Below are 16,534 nucleotides of genomic sequence, written 5' to 3' on the forward strand. Positions count from 1 at the left end.
AGAGCCAAACTCGAACTAGTATATAGTAGAGTAAATTTTAACCAAGTTTGAACTCGAGTTAGGTTTGAGCCCCAATGTGTATTTAAAACTACAAAAACAAGATAAAAAATATTGTGATAAACTTAATACCATTGAATTTAAATTATCATAAAAAAATCCAAAACTTTGTAATATAGCATATTAATGTTTAATAACCAGCTTAATATAATTAAAAAAAATAACAAACACCTTCATTAATAGTATGTATTTTATTAGCAAATAATAATATTAGATGTTGAGGAATCCAAAAGGGTTAAACGATCAATCATCTTTGAGATTTGAAGTAAATAAGAGCAACTATCAACCAACTAAAGAAAGAATTGATGATAATAGAGTAAATAGTATTTTTGTTTATATTAATGAGTTAGCTCACGAACTAACAAATCAAACTTGGAAAATCTTGAATTTGACTCGCTATACTTAATGAACCTTATTTTAAGTGTGAACTTGAGCCGTACTCAAGTAAAAACTAAATTAAGCCGAGTTTTTTCTTAGCCAAGCTCAAAGGGTTTGAGAACCGATTTGGCTTTGTGCCACCCCCGGTGCAGGACCATTGAAAAATGAATCCCATGATGAATGGTTATTGAATGACTGAATCATGCAATGGGTTATGCGTACAGAATTCCCACCTGCGTTCTCTTTTCTCTTAAACCTCTTGTTTCCGCGGCTAATGGTCCCCTCCGAATATCCTAAAGACTGGTCGTTGAAAGTTGATCGGCTTCAACGGAATGCGCGGGTCATCGGTATCTTTCTCCTGCCACCGGTTAAAATGGAGAGGCCTTCGTGACATCCGATCCCCACCTAAAGCCGTTCTGCGTCCGATTAAAAAATCGTTGTCTCCGCTCAGTCGGGAAGAAGCTCTGCTATAAGGTTTGCTTCATCTTTTTCCCGCTCTCAGAACCTGTTATTTTGGTCTCTGTCTCTTGCCATTCGGCCGTCGTCTTCAAAACCGGCATGTTCTGTTTTCTGCATACCAATTTCGTGTACTTTCAACGAGTTCTGTTTTGTGTGGAAACCTGCGCATACCTCTACGTACTCTCGCGCTCATTTGTCGCTAGAGGTACTTGTTTGCTTGATTTTATCGCATGCGGAGGAAGATTTGGTTTTGCTTCAACATTTTCCTTCTTTAAAAACTCGATGTTTTGAAAACTGGAGATTTTAGTTTTTTCTGCAAAACAAAGCTTCCGTAGACTCTCAATGAACTTTATTTTTGGGAACTCGCGACACTTTTCCGTCCCTCCGCGATTTGTTGACTCTAGAGGTACTTGTTCGATTTGGATTAATAAATATTTGAGGGGGAATTCGGTCCGCCGCCGAACCATTTCTTATGTAAAGGACGTTATTAATTGCAATTCGATTAGTTGGTCGCTAGGAAAGCAGTATTAAGTTTAATTAATAAATGTTTTCTTGTCTGTGCTGTTTCTAAACTAACTCAGTTCTGTATTCTGTTATGGATATATAAGTCCAGCCAAAAGATAATTTCAACATGTTCTTCCTTCCGATAAAGTATAACACCAAAGAGTAGAATATGGAACGGTAATTGATTCGAGTCCTTTACTGGTTCAAAGATAGTTGACTCCTTAAACTAATGAGAGGGGTTTGCAAACTGAAAATTATGTTCTTCACCGCCCTGAAATTATATTTAGACTTCTAGGCATGTGTATTATTTGGAGCCAAAACTTTTGGGATTATGTTTTACTGATAATTATGTTCTTTACCGCCCAGAAATTATATTTGCACTCTTGGACATGTGTATTTTTTGGAGCCGAAACTACTGGGATTAAGTTGTATTCTCTTTTTAATTTGATGTACCAGTCAAAAATAAGATTTCAATTCGTGTTGTATTGCTATTCACATGCTTAAATAGCCATTTTATAGATTGTAATGGTAAGTTTGAGAGTGATTATAGGGATTACAGGATATTCAAAAGAAGGAAAATGTATATTTTGTATAAGGGAAGAAATCTCAACACTCCCCCTCAAGTTGGTGCATAGATATCACTCATGCCCTACTTGTCGAGACAATTATTAAAAGTTCAGTAAGACATTGCCTTGGTTAGCACATCGGCAAGCTGATCTTGAGACCCAACATGAGGGACTTCAATGATTCTTGCTTCTAGCTTTTCCTTGATAAAGTACCTATCAACCTCAACGTGTTTAGTTCTATCATGTTGGACAGGGTTGTGGGCAATATCACATGATGCCTTACTATCCCAGTATAATTTCATAGGACTTGTTTGCTCAATGTGTAGTTCTTGTATCAAATTCTTGATCCATAATAATTCACATATTACCTTGGCCATTACCCTGTATTCGGCTTCAGTTGACGCTCTAACCATTAACTCTTGTTTCTTACTTCTCCAAGTGACCAAATTTCCACTTACAAATGTAAAGTATCCAGATGTAGATCGTCGATCCTCTATTGACCAAGCCTAATCAACATCGGTATAACCTTCAATTTTCAAGTCGCCTCCCTTTTTAAATGAAATTCCTTTCCCTGGAGATGATTTAAAGTAGCGCAAGATACAGTTGACGGCATTCATATGTTCTTCACTTGGAGAGTACATAAATTGACTAACCACACTTCGTACGTAAACTAAATTTGGTTTGGTATATGCAAGATACATTAACCTCCAGACTAGTCTCTGATAACGTTCCTTGTTATCAGGGACTTGAACTGAATGTGTTCCTAATTTCAGATTTTCTTCCATGGGAGTACTGACTAGGTCACATGTTGTCATACTAGTTTCCTTCAACAAATCCAAAACATATTTTCGTTGAGATAGAAAATTTTCTTTATTCGATCTTGACACTTCAATACCAAGAAAGTATTTTAAGTAGCCAAAATGTTTCATTTCAAATTCTTTGGCAAGATGACTTTGCAATGCTTTCTTTTCTTCTGGATCATTCTCAATTACCATCATATCATCAACATACACAATAAGAGTTGTGATTGCTTCCTTGTTAGATTTCAGGAGGAGAGTATGATCTGAGTTGCTTTGCTTGTATCCGATAAACTTCATAAAATTGGTGAACCTTCCAAACCACGTCCTCGGTGACTGTTTCAAACCATATAGGGATTTCCTCATTTTACATACTTGTTTGCATCCTTTGGTTCGCATAATACATCCAGGAGGTAATTTCGTATATACTTCTTCTTGGAGATCTCTGTACAAAAATGCATTTTTAACATCAAACTGATATAAGGCCAGTCAAGATTCATAGCCAGAGATAGTAGAATTCGAAAAATATTGATCTAGGCCACTGGTGCAAATGTCTCCATATAATCAATCCCGTACGTTTGATTATATCCTTTGGCAACAAGCCTTGTTTTGAACCTTTCAATGGTGTCATTGGCTTTATATTTAATGGTAAATACCCACTTACATTCGACTGGTGTCTTTCCTATAGGTAAGTCAACCACTTCCATCTGGTCTTGACTGTTTCCATCTTATGAATCTTGCTCATTTGTATCATTTTGATGTTCGTTGTTGTAATCTAAATACTTACCACTTGTAGTATCCAAGGTGTCTGAATGATGATTAAAAGTTTGTAATTCAATCATGTTCTCCCCTTGAATTGAAGACTCGGGAGTAAAATAATACATGTTATCTTAGTGAAATACCACATCAAGAGTGACATACAATTTGTGAGAGGGAGGATGATTACAGGGGTAACTTTATGATGTTGAGCATAACCAACAAAGATACACTTGAGAGTTCAGGGTTCCAATTTATTTCTCAATGACTTATGAAGATGAACAGAGGCTACAAACCCAAAAACTCTAGGTGGCAGATTCGGCATAGCAGGTGAACTTACGGCTTCATGAAGAATACCCAAGGGGGTTGGAAATTGTAACGCACTCGAGGGTATTCAGTTGATAAGATAAGTTGCAGTTGTGATGGCTCCACCTCGGTAACTAGCCGACATATGAGTTTCAAACAAGGAAGCACGAACAACCTCAAGAAGGTAGCAGTTCTTTCGCTCTGCAACCCCATTTTGCTGAGTTGTGTATAGACGAGTAGTTTGCTGAGTAATACCATGATCATCTAGATATTTTTTCAAACCTTGATTAACAAATTCTCCACCATTGTCATTGCAGAGAGTTTGTATTGTAGAATGGTACTGAGTGGCTATCATTATGTGAAATTGTTTGAACAATTAACTAACTTCACTTTTTGATTTCATTAAGCAAATCCAAGTCATACAGATGTGATCATTAATAAAGGAAACAAACAACCGTTTATCACTAAGAGATGCTATATTTGCTGGACCCCATACATCAAAGTAGATATTGGACTCCTATTCATGCTTATTTGAAATGGAACATGATGGCTTTTAACCAATTCACATACATTACACTTAAGTTCTGAAACAGATAATCGAGAAAAGAGTTTTGGAAACAATTTCTTTAAATAACCAAAGGATGAGTGACCCAACCGTTTATGCCATAACCAAATTTCAGAATCTGCAGATTTATTCATGGAGAATGCTTGAGCTAACTGATGAGAACTCTCTGGCATCAAATCAAGGTAATAGAGCTTTCCCCTTCTAGTACCATAACCAATTGTCTTCCGAGTTCGAATGTCCTTAAAAACACAAATGTTAGGCCAAAACATCACAATACAATGCAGAGTGAGAGTTATTTGTGTCAATCGCCTAGCCAATACAACTCAAAAGACCGGTCTGTTAAGTGCGGAAAGCCAAGTACTTAACCCATCAGTGGTGGGCGGAACCACAGGTGGATGAAACCACCTAGCTCTGACACCCACCGTTCCCGTTCTCTACCGCTTCACCCGGGATTCAAACGCGGAATGTGGTGTCCAACTTTGATACCATGTCAATTGCCTAGCCAATACAACTCAAAAGACCGGTCTGTTAAGTGCGGAAAGCCAAGTACCTAACCCATCAGTGGTGGACGAAACCACCATGTGGACGAAACCACCTAGCTCTAACAATTTGAGCCACTGATAATAAATTATGATTGAGGGTTGGAACAATTAATACAGAACCAAGACTTAGATTTTCAGTGAAGGTGATGGAACCTTCTCCAATAACATTAGAGGGAGTGCCATTTGCTGTGGATACAATATACTGTTCAAATGGTTTCATAAATTGAATATGATGCTTGTCAAAGGTCATATGATCAGTAGCACCAGAATCAATTATCCATTCACTATTTCTACTAGGAGTGGAAGTATTAAAAACCTTAACAGATGTAGCAATTAAAACTGATGCATCCTCAGTCGTGTTAGAGGTAGAGGGTTCTGCTACTACAACTGAAGCATGATTATTTGGTTTGGAGTTCCGTTTGCGAGGTGCTTTGGTAGGATCCCACCATTCTGGATACCCAATAAGTTCATAGCATCGTGACTTTGTATGCCCAGTCTCACCATAGTTAGTACAAATACGCTATGATTTTGCTGTTCCAATCTCATAGTTGCAATTTTGAGATCCTGATGCCCGATTTTGATCACTGGTAGGACCAGTCGGTCGAGCTGTTTTAGGCTTAGCTCGACGTGCCACCATTGCAGATGACTTAACACGATCATCTTCACCATTTAAAGTGGTTCTGCGAACAAAGTCACGACATACGTAAGCATAGGCTTTTTCAAGATCCAATATCGGGTCCTTTATGAGAATCTCACCTCGGATTTGTTCGAATTCTGCATCCAATCCATTTAAGAAAATGTGTACACGTAATCTTTCAACAGATTTTCTATAGGCGATACCATCATCAGGATCTTTCATTATAATCCTGTCACGATGATCAAGTTCTTGGAAAATTTCCACAAGATCACCATAATACGTTGATAGAGGGTGACCGGTTTGTTTGGTAGAGAAAACTTTCTAATTCAATGAAAAAAGTTGTGATTCATCTGACCCATTGTAGAAAGCTCTGGCCAAAGCATTCCAAATTTCATGTGCTGTGTGTAGTCGAATATATCGCTTCATAATATTCGGTTATATAGAGGTTAGTAACCACCCCTTGACCTTTTGATTTTCAGCATACCACTTCATATAGGAAGCATCAGTTTCTTGTGGGATTGGTGTTTTTTCCATAATATATTCAAGTTTCTCATGTCCTGCAATTTGCATCTCCATGATCTGGGACCATACATTGTAGTTAACTTCCATAAGAATGACGCTGGTTGTAAAAAACCAGAGTTTTCGGATTGAACATGAATAATTGGTGTTGATTCTTTTGACATGATGCAAGAAGATCAATGGTGATCAGAATAAAATAAAACACCCAAAGAACTGGTCTGGTTCGTTTCCTGCCGCTGGGTTGACCCGGTTTAGGTCCCTGATTCTGGTCCGATCGAGAACTGGTCCGGTCTGTTTCCTGCCACTGGGTTGACCTGGTTTTGGGTCTCTGATTCTGGTCCGGTCCGGGAACTGGTCTGGTCTGTTTCCTGCCGCTGGGTTGACCCGGTTTGGATTTTGGTCCGGTCCGTGTCCGGATTGCTCGGCAGAAAAATTAAGAAACAATACCCAAGTTAAGATCAAAAAATTAAATCGCAAGCGCACCTTCTTCTTCTCCATCAGGACGTTGGTGCAGGTCGCTGGAAGGCCGAGCAGTGGCTCGACTGTAGTTTGTTGGCGATTTTCAGAAGTTCCGCTGGAGTTCGGGTGACGACGCTTCTGTTTACAGCGACGACTAAGAGGAAAGAAGAAAGCTACGGTACCTTCTTCTTCTCCGTCAGGACCATTGAAGCAGGTTGTTGAAAGGCCGAGCAGTGGCTCGGCTGCAGTCGTCGGCGTCTTTCGGAAGTTCCGCCGGAGTAGGGTGACGACGGTGCTTATCACGGTGACGATCGAGATGAATATGGGAGAACTGCTGAACAATGCTGTTCATAACAACTACAAATTAGAAAATAGAGAGTTGTTGATCTGTTCTTCAGCAACTGGAAGGAGAAGGAGAAGGATTCTCCTGCTTTGATACCAAATCAAAAATTAGATTTCAATTCGTGTTGTATTGCTATTCATATCGTCTGGCTTAAATAGCCATTTTACAAATTGTAATAATCTACACATGGTAAGTTTGAGAGTGATTACATGGATTACAAGAATACAGAGATTACAGGATATTCAGAAGAAGGAAAGAGTATATTTTGTATAAGGGAAGAAATCTCAACAGTACCCACTAAATATTTTACCTGAATATTGGTTCCTACGCTAATTTTTATTTGTTGATTTCCTGCTTCATTTTGTAGCTTTTTTTTCCTTTGTTTTAGTCAGTTTTATTTTTCCTTAGAATTCATCAAATCCCTTAGTCAGAACAGTTCAATAAAATAATTGGTTTTACATGTGGTTTGTTATAGTTCTGAAGGTTAGAGCTGCGAGTTCCTCTCACATCAGATTCATGTCAACACTACCGAGTCCATCATTGCCTGTTGCAGCAGGTTCATCCGATAACAAACAGAATTTTCAATTGCTTACAACAATTGAGGATGCATATGAAGGTGTCATTGTTGAAATCAAGGAGCCTATGGATTCTGCAGCTTTTGTTTTCTCACTGAGAGCATCAATGTCCAACTGGAGGCGACAAGTAAGCCATCTGACTGCAGGTTGTTTAATTTACTACTGCAATTTCTTTTACACCGCCCAGAAAAGAGCTTTTATTCTTGCAGTAAATGGTCGTTGATGAAGAGACTGGCAAAATAACTGGACATATGTTTTTATCTGTTGTTAAGTGTCAATTGATAGTTATAGTTTGGTGTAGATTTTTTTGTTTATTTTATTTTTGGATGGAAGGGGAGCATTTGTCAACTATGGGGAACTTTTTGCTGAATTAATAAAAAGATATCACCATTTTTTTAAAAAAAGAGAACATTTATGAACTATAAGCTGGTTGTGTAGGCTGGATACCTGGAATCTTGACTTGAGATATGCAGATGATTGGTGATTAAATGCATGCTAGTTTACAATATCACACGTATAGTAGATATTTGTTTCCACCTCAATCTGCAATGCTAGTATACTTTGAGATCTGCCAATAGTATCTGCTATCTTCAATTCCAAAGCCAAAGAGGGAGCATCCAGGAGCTCTATGTTAGTTGGGAATTCTTTTCCTATTTCTAATGATACTTGAGCATTACCTCTCTTCCATCATGTAATTTGGTTATCTTCGAAGTAGTAAAAGCTCAAGAACTTCACCTTCTCCAAAAAAATAAAAAATAAAAAATTAAAAAATAACAAATGTCTTGTTTCTATAGGCCTATCTATCTTCTTAACTAGAATGTCTATTTGTTCTTAAAATAAGTCGTGGAGCAGATTGTTTCGTATCTGTGATAGTATACATGTACTTGTAGTGTGTAAAACCATCTTGACTTGAAGAACAAGCATGTTGAGTGGATTTGATTCATCATCGGAGTCTTGATCCAGTATGTAATTTTTAAAATATAAAAGTACTGAAGAAAATGTAGGTGGAAAATATATCTTACACTGAAAAGAAGGACTATATAATAATAATAGACAAAAAGACAAACCCTTAAAGTCTGCACCACTTATTTCCATCAATCTAGTTCTTTCATTGAATCCATAAAATCTGTTTCTTAGGGTTAAAAGATGGGACTCTCATTGCAGATGTTTTCTGTAACATATATTCCACTGTTATCTGTCTTGAATTCCATTTCTGTGCAGTCTAGCTTTCGACCTTTCGAAGCATTCTTTATTTGTATGTCAACCTTGTTGATATGTATTTTCAGGGGAAAAAAGGCTTTTGGATCAAACTGCCAATTGAACAGGCAAACCTTGTTCATCCTGCAGTCCAGGTTCATTCCTTCATTCACAAAGTAAATTTTACACTATATGAAGCTGATGTTGATGTAGTCATCCAATTGCTGTTTGCTATCTTTGGTGAATGAGGCTTGTCGAGACGCATTGCTTGTATGATTTTTGACTGCTTCAAATGACTTTTGCTGTGCTGTGTCTTCCCTGTTGCCCAAACTAAGTCATGGTCTCGATGTTTGTTAACTCCACTCCATGTATAGATGCTCAAGTTTTCTAATCACTAATTTGCTGGTTGAATTTTGATATCATGCATTTCCAAAAAATTTGAATTGGATATTTTACTTCTTCTTTTCAAACTGTGAGAAGCTTCCAAATTTCTTTTTTTATTCATATGAAAATGGTGATATGCTTTTATTGGTAATTTCTAATAATTGATGTATGGGGCATTCTACAAGGGGGCAAAATCCCTAGTTCACTGAAGACAGGTGTTCCCTACTGCCAGATAGGTTTGGGAGATCCCTCATCTAAACAATCTGCAAGACTATTTGTAAACTGAGCAACATCACTCCAAACGACCCTCCAAGAGGCAGACAAATTTCTCTCTCTTTTCTCTCTCTCTCTCTCTCTCTCTCTCTCTCTCTCTCTCTCTCTCTCTCTCTATATATATATATATATATATATATATATATATATTAACTAAGGGTGGAGAGGAGAAGATTTCTTGGCCTCCCAGCTGACCATGCTTGCTGAATCTCCTTCAACAACCAGAGGGCCTGAGAAATTTTGAGCAAACTTCCTAATTTGAAGATGTGCCTAGGGCTTCTGCTTCTGTCAAGTCACAATGACTGATAGGTCCCTAGAATAAGAGTAGGACATCACCACTGATTTTTTATGCTACCTCCAACTTTTGCTGCTACTGAGTTCCTCATAGAGGAGCCATCAAGGTTCAACTTTATCCATCTTTTTTGGAGGGGAGGGAGAGCTGCCTCGACAAAGCTTGGGGGAGTATGCTCATGAAAGTTTAAGTTTTCTTCCAGTAGTTCTTGAGCATAGTGCTGGGAAAGTGGTACATTTGTTTGAGGGAGGAGACCCAAAGGAGCGTGCATGAAAATTCATCTCAACAATATGCCTCAGAGAGGTAGATGACTACTGAAACGTGCGTTTGTTTCCTTCCACCACAGGTTCCATAGAACTCCTGCATAAAACTTTTCCTTACTTTTGGAAATGCTAAGAGCAACATTGCCTAATGAATCCTGAGAAGGTCTTGGGAAAGTAAAGGTGGGTGTCAAACTTATTGAAAAGTTTCCATACTATGCGAGATGCCAAGAGCAGCATTGCTTTATGAACTTTGAGAAGGTCATGGGAAAGCAAAGGTGGACACTGAACTTACAGACAACTGCCCCAACCTGCTCTACAGAAATAGCAGTTCAAGAGAACATGATATGCTTATTCATTCATCTACTTCTTCTCAGAGTTCACACAGGCTGTCTAGAATTGTCTGCCTTCTTTTGGCCAGCTGGTCTCTAGTGAAAGTTTTTTCATGGGTGGCTGTTCTGGCAAAATGCAACACCCTTTGAAGCCTCACCGGACTCCAGACATGCTCTGCTTCTAGAGTAAGATGGAGAGAAGGGTGAAGACGGAGAGTAGGTAGCAGCTGAAAAGGTACTTGAAGTAGTCTTGCTCCATATGATACAAATTTCTACCTGACTGCTCAAATATATTGATTCTAACATCAACAGCAGCTTGACTACCTCTTCTGCCTTTGCATCAGATAAAATTCAATATCTAAGTAGAAAACACTTTCATGAAATTTAAGAAAAAACTTAAAACTTCTAATACTCCTCAAGCCGGAGCATATAGCTTCAACTTGTTACATAATAAGTCTCAAAGTCCAAGGAACTCAGGTCTATGTGGTCTTCAACCTTTAATGTTTGCTGCAAATTCTTCATCTTCTATTCTTCCTCTTACTTGGATGTTCTTAACCACAACTTGTGGAATTCTTCATTGTTGGTCACCTAAATTTTTTTTTATAGTAGCTTCTATCAAATATTTCATTCTTTGTACTTCATCTACTTCTCCCACATAGAGATCCAACTTGGACAAAAAAAAATATGGGAGAAGAACAATCACTCCTAGCACAAACTCCATACACCAGTCAAAAAACGGTTCAAATTTGAGGAAAAAACTCCACTGAATTTCAAAGGCAGAAAAGATGCCCAGTTTTAGGGCATGGAAAAAGACTACTCACCTTTTAAGGATTACTTAGAAAAACCACTTGGGTAAAAAATAAAAAGACTACTCACCTTTTAAGGCATGGAAAAAAGATTTAACTCAAGTTGGATGTTCAATATTCTCTTGATCTTTGCAAGTACTGGGTCTATGACTATTACTCTAAAGTGATGAAAAATAATTGGAAATTGAACAAATACTAGAGGAACGTAAATATTTAAATAAAAGTGGTAACACTTAGACTTTACACAGAAGGAGGCGCACAATACCACACATATTATTTCCAAAATTGACTCTTTAAATGTAAAAACTTCAGATAGAAAGAGGTGCACAATGCAACACTCATATTTCCAAATCGATTTTCTAAATTGAAAAAAAATATGAAGGGGTGCTCGTCAAATCTATAGATTAATGAGAATGGCTAGTTTTGACAAAAGAAAAGGGGGAAATTTTTTGAAAACTTGCAAGACCAAACATAAATTGAAGTTAATCATGGGATGAAACAATTTGAAACATTCTGCTAGAATTCATAAAGTACTATCCTTGTTAAAGAGGTATGCACAAGCAAATAAAAAAAGGACAAATGACAACTTGATTGAACTAGAGGAAGAAACTTAAAGGTGTTTCCAAGCAATAGACTACCATGCTTAGACATTGCTATAGGTATGAAAACAAGAAACTTTCTTGAAACAAAAAGAAAACTAATATCCAAATTTAATTAGGAAGCTTTGAAGAAAAAGAAACTCCTTCAAAAAGGACTCATGTTGGTAGAGACTTGTACTAGAGTTTGAAAACAAATAAGAGACTTAAGCAAAACAAAAATAGCAACTCCAAAAAAAAAAAAGGAAAAATCGAGCTTAAATTTGGATTTCCACATGCAACAAACTTCCAGTATGACTTTTGATTCTTCCAATATTGATATTGTTGAAGAGCAGGTATGGAAGAGTCTTATGTGACTCTCATAGTAAGAAGTCTAAGTCTCACAGAGTCAGAATTAATATGGTGGAGTCTAAGAAGAGTCTCATGGAAAGAAGTCTCATAGAAAAGTCTTAGTTAAAGGTGTTTTAGTTATGTTAGCTTTCTAATTATATTTAGTTGTTCAATTGTTCTAGGACTTACCTTTTATTGTTTAACTTTGGGTGCAACTAGGACAGGGGTAGTTAATTATAATTGGATTCTACTTGTTTCCTCTATTATTAAATAGAGGCTCATGTACTCAAATTAAAACAAATCAGTGAAATATTTCTCTTTTCCAGAAATTCAACAAATATCTCTCTTTAGAAAACTCGAATTGAGAAATGGTTTATTGGGTTAGAAAATAGATCCAAATTTTTTTATTTTGAGATATTATTCTTTATATAAACTTTTGTTTTTTATGGCACAAATCATCCTGCAAATTGAAGCTTTTCATTGCCAGCTTGAAACCTTCTTGTTTGACCTTTGTTGCTTTTTATGTCGATTTTTTTTTTTTAGGAAACTCTAATAGCCAGAATTCTTCGTGTTAGAAACTAGACTAGAAGATCTTTCCAGAAATATATGATTTATAATGTGAAAAGTTTGGTGGATAATGCAAACTCCAAGGAAAAAATGGGTGCAGGAACAGAAACTCAAGGAAAAGAACTTTGCTTCTTTTTTTTCTCTTCTTCTTCCCCTTCTTCTCCTTCTCCATGTCAAGACCATTGTTTTGATACCATGTTGAATTTTGTTGGAAGAAAAAAGATGGGAGAGATTAGGGTTTATAGACCCCTCTCCCAAATTTATCTTTAACAATATTAAAAATTACATCCATGTCCATGCAACCGATAAACCCTAGGAATTCAGTTTCTAAGTAGAAAATACTTTCCTGAAAAATAATTAAAACCTAATTATACCTTCTACTATTGGGTTGAGTTCAGTTCCATCCCTAAATGAATACTAAGGAGGCCTATTGCTTAACATTATAACCTATTAATTTTTTCTAACATTTCTTAATGTGTGACTTTTTCCTACCCAACACTCCCCTTCACGTTTAGGCTTATCCATAACGGGCCTGAGATGTGGGCACAAACTCCCAGCGGTGCATCGATACACACTTTCACATCATGGAGCCACAACACACGAACTCCTATTTCATAGAGCCCAACAACACACAAATAAACCTGAGAGCACAACCTTGGCTAGGTCAATCCACACAGCCTGCTCGGATCCATCCCAAAATGACTAACCACTTAGAAAGTTAATTGTTCAACCTTATAATCCTTTAATTTTTCCTAACATTTCTTGATGTGGGACTCTTTTCCACTCAATAGATTTGTTATGATTTTGTTGTGTTCCCCCATAATGAACTTGTCTTTTCCATTTCTATACACTGTTAGTGGCCCTTTTGGTGATTGGATAGACCAAGATGTACCAAAGGGAAAACTTACCACTTTTTAAAAGAAAGAGAAAAAAAAAGGAGAGGGAGAAAAGACTATCTACCTAGAATAAGTTGAGAGGTTTGTTTTGACTGTTAACTTCTCTGTATACGACTTGCTTCTACCTAAGAAACTCCCTTTTGAGGAAGGACAAGTAAAATTTTCACAGGCCATTCTTTTGCAGGGCATTTCTTGGTTGCCTAGGTGTTTTGGCTTTGACAGAACCTGGAATTGAGCAGCCTGTGTAACTCTACTTTAATTTTGAAAACCCGCTTTTTGTTTTTGTAGTGACGTGTTTGATATATTTAAGAACTTAAATACTATTTGGGAATTCTGCGACTGAATATCTGCCTAGTTGGTGGCTTGGATTGATCCATAAAACCAAACTTCGAAAGTTGCAAAATGCATTGTATCAGCGTGCCGTCTGGACTCGGCTGGTTGCCCCTCGTCTCACCAGTGCACAAATTAGATATTTAATTCTGTAGATACCATTTTCCTTTGAATCTTGACTATCATATTGCTCACTTTATGTGAACTGTATCTACTTCATCTGCTGTTTTTGTTCATACTATTTTACCGTAGATATTTTACCCAATGATTTATCCTAACTCACATTTATTTGCCAGGAAGGCTTTTGGTATCACCATGCTGAACCAAACTACTTGATGCTTGTCTGTTGGCTCCCTGATACAGTTAATAGCATTCCTATAAATGCTACACATAGAGTGGGTATTGGTGCATTTGTGATGAATGAAAAGAGAGAGGTACATTCGATCTGGTTATTCCTTGCCCTGATAATTGTTCTTGCACTTTGAACTACTACTTGTTCTCTCATCTTTAAATATTATTCACTCCTGAAAATACTTGTACCATTTTAGACATCTTGTGTTTCCAATGTCTACCCAGTTTTAATGCTCATTACTTTTGGATCTGCAAATTTCATTGTTTGGTAGGTGTTGGTTGTCCAGGAGAAGAGTGGCAGGTTCAGGGGCACTGGCATATGGAAGTTTCCTACAGGGGTCATTGATGAGGTAGAGCTGTCTTTCAACAATGTACAAGCATAAGATCTGCAAATTTCATTGTTTGTGAGGTGTTGGTTGTCTTTTCGACATTTTAAACAGGTTATCTTCCTTCTCTCACTATGCAGCTTCTTCTTATCCCAGGGGGAAGACATATTTGCAGGGGCCATAAGGGAAGTCAAGGAAGAGACTGGAGTACGTACTATCTGATCTTTTTTCTGCTTCACATGCATTCAAATGAAAAATCATTATGTTTTTTTATGATTAGAAGGTCTTATGAAGCTTTATGAAATCCCAGATTGACACGGAGTTTACAGAAGTGCTTGCATTCGGGTACATGATATGCTTAATCTTGGAAAATGTATATAATGCTTAGTGATTGTTACTCTTTTTCGAATTCATCTTTTTGATAACGATTGAACTTGCAGACAGACCCACAAATCCTTTTTCCAGAAGTCAGATTTATTTTTTGTATGCATGCTGAGGCCGCTCTCCTTTGACATTCAGAAGCAAGATTTAGAAATTGAAGCTGCTCAGGTACATTCTTGCTTTACTGCGTTCTAGATTACCATTCTCAAGTCGAGGATAATGGGAGCATGAGAGATTCACCATTATTACAAGTGAAAGTGCTTTGAAATATTTGCATGTCTGTTATGTCTATTGTTTCTTCTCCCTCATGAATATATGTTTCGTAAACATAGAATTTGGATGAAGCCTGTATCTTGGATTCTTGTATTGATAATTTTATTTAATTGTGTTCAACAGTGGTATAAAACCTGGACCTGAGTGGCCGGTTGAATCAGGTTTAATAGGACCAGGACTCTGGTCTGGGTTTTGGGTTCGTAAGACTTGGGGAAAAGGGGAACCTGGCTGCATAGCCGGTTCACCATCGTGAAGGGGAAAAATTTGCTACACGCAACATAGCTGGGGAAGGGAGAGTTCCTTCCTTGCCACCACCTGAAAAGGGGGGAAAGGGCATTGACCCCCCTCCCCTTCCTCTCCTCTTTGTAAGTCCAATTTATAGAGAGGAGGGAGGGCTTTCATCGGTGGACAGGGGCCCTCCCCCTGTATGCTGAAGATTGGGGGAAGAAAGTTCCCCTGATATATTTTTTTCGTTACTGCTGGTTCAACTAGTGGCTAAACCTGGTCAAACTGGGTTGGACCAGACCTGGTCACCCCACGGGTTTGCTAACATTGATCTTCACTGAATATAAGAAAAATGCAAAAGAGATTATTTTCTGCTTGTCTTTTCCTTATTTTCATATTTAAATATTATCAGAGTTTTTGGGTGATTGATTATGTAATTGCCAATTTGATCCAGTGGATGCCAATTGAGGAATATGCTGCACAACCCTTAATCAACAAGCATGAGCTCCTCAAGAATACACTTGAAATTTGCTTAGCAAAGATAAGGAAAGGGTATAATGGATTTTCACCAGTGCCTACAAAATCAACCTTCTCTGGAGGCAAGAGCTACTACTTGTATTCAAATACTAAAGATCTGAACCGGCAATCTAGTTCTGGTAAAGAGTCTTAGAACTATCAATGTTTTATGTGATAAGTGTGATTGTTTCCTTTATCTTTGATTTGATACCTTCTAATATGTACACTGAACACATCAGTACTAAAGGAAAGTATTGTATTCATTTCTTAAAGTCGAAGGGCATGAAAGCATTAATGAGTATTACATGGTTTCTATGTTAAGATCAGATTTTTTTTTACATAGTACTTTTGTTTTTTACCAATTATAATGCCTTATGATTTACAAGTAAATGTTCATTGTGTATTTCTTCTACCTTAAGTATTTCCTCTACTCACAATTCTAAACCATGAAGACTGCACTTGCAATTCTGTATTACCAAATTAGGACAGGAGATTAAAACTAACTCTCAGTAACTCCATATTTAAACTGGAACATTACCTGTTCCAGTTGTTGATGTGCATGAATGGCAAAAGGTGCATGAAAACCTAGCACTTAAAAGCCAGCCGTCATTCAATTCTTAGCTTTTTGACAAGAAACAAAAACTCCAAAAGGCATATTCAACACGTAGAGAGCGACGTGGCTAAATGCATGCTGGCATGGCTCAATGTCCTGGATCCAGAAGAAAGGTGGAACATC

General features: G+C 37.4%; 1 protein-coding gene across 2 annotated transcripts; it reads left to right on the plus strand.

Moving 5' to 3' along the window:
- The first annotated feature begins 733 nt into the window (after positions 1-733).
- On the plus strand, positions 734-16,101 carry LOC137940414 (nudix hydrolase 10-like). 2 transcript variants are annotated; one of them, XM_068785467.1, is made up of 9 exons: positions 734-909; positions 7,364-7,590; positions 8,750-8,836; positions 14,023-14,160; positions 14,350-14,427; positions 14,560-14,610; positions 14,714-14,748; positions 14,844-14,952; positions 15,737-16,101. In XM_068785467.1, exons 2-9 carry the CDS (start codon positions 7,405-7,407, stop codon positions 15,950-15,952), a joined length of 900 nt encoding a protein of 299 aa, XP_068641568.1. In that variant the 5' UTR covers positions 734-909; positions 7,364-7,404; the 3' UTR covers positions 15,953-16,101. The 2 variants fall into 2 exon arrangements, with proteins under 2 accessions (XP_068641568.1, XP_068641569.1); XM_068785468.1 differs by having other exon boundaries at positions 8,750-8,815.
- The last annotated feature ends 433 nt before the right edge of the window (positions 16,102-16,534 follow it).

This window comes from Aristolochia californica, unplaced genomic scaffold (assembly GCF_029961685.1).
Source record: "Aristolochia californica isolate CCGP_79_NKW_82.1479 unplaced genomic scaffold, dmAriCali1.0.hap1 SCAF_9, whole genome shotgun sequence".
In the NCBI taxonomy this organism is placed as follows: Eukaryota; Viridiplantae; Streptophyta; class Magnoliopsida; order Piperales; family Aristolochiaceae; genus Aristolochia; species Aristolochia californica.